The sequence below is a fragment of the Morus notabilis genome, unplaced genomic scaffold, assembly GCF_000414095.1.
Source record: "Morus notabilis unplaced genomic scaffold, ASM41409v2 Scaffold99, whole genome shotgun sequence".
NCBI classification, from domain to species: domain Eukaryota; kingdom Viridiplantae; phylum Streptophyta; class Magnoliopsida; order Rosales; family Moraceae; genus Morus; species Morus notabilis.
The window spans coordinates 545,374-550,700 of NW_010362482.1; the positions used below are offsets into that span (position 1 = coordinate 545,374).

Sequence of the window (5,327 nt, forward strand, 5' to 3'; positions counted from 1 at the left end):
GATATAGTCATTGCATATAGATCAATCCTCCATAAATAATTCATAATTAGAGCTAGGTAAAATCTGTTAACCTCTCTAATTATATCTTTATCCTTGAGTACCATTGATTCTGTAATGGACAGTGATTCATAAAACACATTCATGAATCGAAGCTCCTACTGGTCCAAGTACCGAATCAACCCTCAAGAGAATTATTTATCTACTTCTTTCTTAAGAAGGAATGGATTCCATCTCGTGTAATAATATTCCCGGCTACCTACTTCATCATGTCTTCAAAATACAAGGAATAGGATTCAGGATCTCAGAATCCGTACCGAGTAAATCAAAAGACACAAATCCATAAATAGGAGTTTGTTAAGAACTCATGATTAAGATCATTCTATATATGACCATCGATAGACTCAATTAGAATTTCTACACTTAAATGGAAATTATTAGAAATTCATATTGTGTCTGTGTCCTTGTTCCACATAATCTCATTATGCGAAATACACTCATTCAATATCTCACCATATTAACAGTGCGGATAACACCGTTCCATTCTAAATGGGAATGGCATGTATTAATAATGTTTTAATTAAAGATTTCGAACTTTAATTAAATTCATTATGAACATTACCTTTTGATTATTATCCTTAAACATTATCCTCTCGTATATAACACTTATATACAATGTTTAAGGTTACATAAATAATCACTGAATTTTCATCGATATTCATAAAATATTCACAAATATATACACATAAAATGATGAATAAACTCTTTATTAAATAAATAATAAATATCCTATTACATCTTATGCTTCTAGGACACCATTCCCAACAGGATCCTCATCTCTAAGGAATTTGGATTTGAATCCAAAATGGAGAGCAACTTGATGATTGGAGAATATGAGAGGATGAAGCACTTTATTTTCGCAATCGCCCAGCTGTTCCTAAGGTGGATGAGATCAAGAAGACGATCCTACATGAGGCCCATAAGTCATGTTACGCTATTCATCCAGGAAGCACCAAGATGTACCAGGATTTGAAGATACAATACTGGTGGAGAGGTATGAAGAAAGACATTCGTGAGCATGTTTCAGAATGTGTAAATTTTCTCTAAATTAAAGCTGAGCACCAGAAACCTGCGGGAGAGTTGCAGCCTTTACCTGTGTCGGGATGGAAATGGGAACACATCACGATGGATTTTCTGGTGGGACTTCCGAGGACTGAGCAGAGGCACGATGCCATCTGGGTGGTGGTGGATAGGTTGACAAAATCTACACATTTCATACCGTTCCGTGCGACATATTCTCAGAAAACTCGGGCAGAGTTATACTTAGAGCACATTGTGAGACTTCACGGGTACCGTTATCCATTACGTTCAATCGTGAATCTCTCTTTAATGCAAGGTATTAGAAAAGTTTCCAGGAAGTCATGGGAACAAAATTGAATTTTAGCACAACATTTCATCCTCAGACTGATGGACAATCTGAAAGAGTTATTCAGATTTTGGAGGATATGCTTCACGCTTGTATTCTGGAGTTTGGTGGAAACTGGAAGAAATATCTTCACCTTGCCGAGTTTGCTTACAATAACAGCTATCAGGCCAGTATCGGCATGGCTCCGTTCGAAGCTCTTTATGGTTGACCTTGTAGATCACCTATTTGTTGGCTGAAACCAGAGGATCAACTTACTACTGGACCAGAAGTTATTTAAGAAAATAATGAGAAGATAACTCTTATCTGGGAACGACTGTTAATGGCTCAAAGTTGTCAAAAGAGCAATGCTGACAGAAGGGGTAGACCGTTGGAATTCCAGGAAGGTGACTTCATTTTGTTGAAGGTTTCCCCACGTAAAGGAGTTGTACTTTTTGGTGTAAAAGGGAAACTTACGCCAAGGTACGTTGGACAATTCTCGATTGTGCAACGAGTTGGTGTCGTGGCGTATCGCCTTACCCTACCGCCTGAGCTATCTCACATGCATGATGTATTCCATGTCTCCATGCTTCTTAAATGTCAACCTGAGCCGGAAGCTGTGGTACAATGGTATGACATTCTGCTACAGTATGACGCGACATACGAGGAGGCACCAGTTCAGATTCTTGATCAGAAGATGAAGAGTTTGTGTCATCCTGATATTCCATTAGTAAAAGTTTTGTGGCAGTACCATGGAGTTAAAGAAGCGACATGGGAGCTTGAAACGACGTTGCAGGAGCAGTACCCGCATCTGTTTTTGCTTTGAGATAAGTTTTAATTTCAAGGATGAAATTCTTTAAGGGGGTGGAGTTGTAACACCTCGAGGAATTAAATGAGATTAATTAAAGTAATTAAGATTTATTAGTGTGTCTAGTCTGGTTTAATTAATTAATTTTTTATTAATAAATGTTTTTGACGTGTAAATTAAATGATTTCAAGGAATTTAAATATTTAAGTATTCACATTTTCACCCCAGAGTGTGTGTAGACACATTTCCTAGACTGCCTATTTAAATATTTTGACACCTATTTTTCCTTTTCTTTTCCTTTTTCTCTTCCTTTCCTTGCCTTTCTTTCCCGAGCACTCTCTCTCTCTCTCTCTTCATTGTCGTTTCACTCTCTCTCACTCTCTCTCATCCATTTTTGTCTCGAATCAACCGGATCTTGAACCAAGGAAGGATTTAAAGAAATTTTCAACGTCAAGAGAAGGATTTGAGGTAAGATTTCTGAAAAACTTCTCTTGAATCTCAGATTTTTCAGATTTGAAAACATATTTTGCTTCAAAATGGATTTTCATGGATTCCGAGTAAAATCATGGTAGAAATTTGAGATTTTTAGTTCTTTGGATTGTATTTGTCATTTGGAACCTGGATTGGGTGATTTGCCTTTGAAATATCTCAGATTAAACTTAGATTTGTAGGTTTTCGGACTAATTCAGTGAGTTTTCTCGCATTTCTATCCTCCACCGGTCGACCGGATTGCATTCCACCAGGTCGACATATGCGGTCGACTGGATTGCACACCACTGGTCGACTGGTGGTGTTGCACAACTCTATCACCAGTCGACCGGTGTACACAGGGTTTGACCCTGTTTTGCTTGAAAACCCTGTTTTGACCCTGATTTTTTAAGAGAACCCAAACTAGCTTCATTTGGGGATCTAGAGTAAACGGATTAGCATCTTGAATCCATGTTTTGAGATTAAAACCCTTGGAATGATGATTTGAAACATGAAATGGTTTATGAAACCGGTAAATGAAATATGGCACACTAATAGGAAATCAAAGGATATAATTGAGATTGAATTGCTTTAGGAATGAGAATTGGATCCTAAAGTGTTGTTTTGCATCAGTGCTAGTTGAGGACTCGGATAGAGGGGCTTTGAGGAAGTGGAAGCCGGAATAGTGCATTGCTAGCCACAGGTTTAGTACTTAAGAAGTAGGAATTCTTACCCCTTTCTTTGTTAGCCTGATTTTAAAAGAGTTTTGGCCTTGCAAATGTTTTAAAGGAAGGATATGTTTGCGAAAGAAAAGCATTTTACAAAACAATAGCTTGATTTTAGCTATTGGAATTACAATGAACTATTTCAGAAAGTTTAATGAACGATTTCTTAAGATAAGAGATATTGCGAATCGGTAAACCAGCTGATGGCCTAGATAGGATATGGAGAGTGTATCCCTGGGAACAGAACCCAAAACCCATACCGGGCCATTACGGTGGTGTAAAAGCTTGTGCTTGTGGTTGTGTAAGTAATTCATCAAAGGATGAATTACTTGCTGATGCCTATAATACATGAATTTTTAGTTTATATTCCTTTCAGAAAAAGGATGTGAGGTTCTGGCTGTTGTGTTGGAACTGAATGTCTATATTTATTTATTTGCTTATTCATTATTTTATTTACTCGTTCATTTATTTACTTGTTTATAAAGTTATTTCAAAATACATCCTGCTGGCCCTTTCGCTCACGTTTTATTATTTTATAAATATTAACTCCTCCCAGGTGACTCTAGGAGCAGTGCAGAGTAGCTGAGTTAGTTGCTACCATCCAATTAAGATAGGATTGTGTTCATCCTCCTTGTGTAGAAATGTAAGATTTGTATATGCTGTAAACTCTGAACTTTGAATTCCTAGACTGAGGTTGATATCTGTAATGTTATTTACATGTTCATGTATGTACAATACTGCATATCATGTGGATGAAGCCCTGAACGATGTTAGAGGCTTGAGTTTTAGCCTCTTGTAATCAGAAAGTACGGGCGACCCTGTAACTTTCTTGTAATTTATTTTCAGCTAAATATGGGGCTTGTTTGGAAATTTCTTTAATATTTTACTTTTGATTCTTATTATGATAATTTCAAATATTTAATTACGTTTAACTCCTAAACGAGCCTTCACGTCACTAACCCCGGCTTCGGGGCGTGACAAAAACAACATACTCACAATCAACATTCATATCATACATAAGCATAATCAAATAATAAAAATTGACATATGACATAAATAAACAATCCGAAGGATGGTGGGCCCATTTCAAGATACCTAGCTCAACACTGATATTTAGTCTTTGGACCAGAAATATCAGCTTGTAAGTGGTACTCTCCGCGCAGTAATCAAATATTGATAATAAATCCTGTCAAACAATAGCCTTGTTTTGGGCCGACTGTTGTTCACATGGAAAACTTTATAATTGTCACATATTTATTACCACAGGTATACCCATTATTTGGCCAAATAATAACCTTCCTTTGGGCCGATCATTATTCGCATAAATAACATGTATACTAATCTTTATATTTTAAAATAAATTAACATCCACAACAGAGGTTACTTTGGCTACAATATTATTTCAAAATACAAGACAATTAAGTGCAATAATAATCAAATAAAACAAAATAAAGAACTAGAATTTTATTTTATTCAATTTAATCTTTAATTTTCTTTAAATAATTTGTACTTAATTTCTTAGTGGGTTAAAAATTGTCCAAAATATCCAAAATTGGGTTTTAAAATAAACACAAAACTTCACTTATGGCTGCAAGTTTATACCTGCAGCCTTTTACTGAAGCATAGGCCTAATAGGGCCTGTGCTGGCTTCTTCTGTCACAGGCCCCAAATGGGCCCGTGATATTTTTTTTTGTTATAGATTTGGGCCGAAGCCTAGAGCTGTTGCTGCCCTAGGGTCGCGATTGTGACCCTTCCCAGATGTGGCGGCCGCCAGGCCACCACTTCATGCAGCCGCGGTGGTACACCGCAGCTGTTCTGTCACTGACGCGGCCAGAGGGCTGCGACCAGTCATCCATAGCGCCGGCGGCGGCAGATGCGGCCGCCGGCCCTGAAGAAGGTTTTTTTTTCTTATGCGGCGGCGCTGGGG

The 5,327-nt window shown here is 37.4% G+C and overlaps 1 protein-coding gene across 1 annotated transcript; it reads left to right on the forward strand.

The window, feature by feature from the left end:
• The first annotated feature begins 1,742 nt into the window (after positions 1-1,742).
• Positions 1,743-2,225, forward strand: LOC112092309. Its single transcript, XM_024168215.1, has one exon. The coding sequence runs from the start codon at positions 1,743-1,745 to the stop codon at positions 2,223-2,225; it is 483 nt and encodes a 160-aa protein (XP_024023983.1).
• The last annotated feature ends 3,102 nt before the right edge of the window (positions 2,226-5,327 follow it).

Bases quoted from the DNA above. Each gene is read 5' to 3' on its own strand.
- LOC112092309 (XM_024168215.1), top strand. From the start codon at position 1,743: ATGGCTCAAAGTTGTCAAAAGAGCAATGCTGACAGAAGGGGTAGACCG.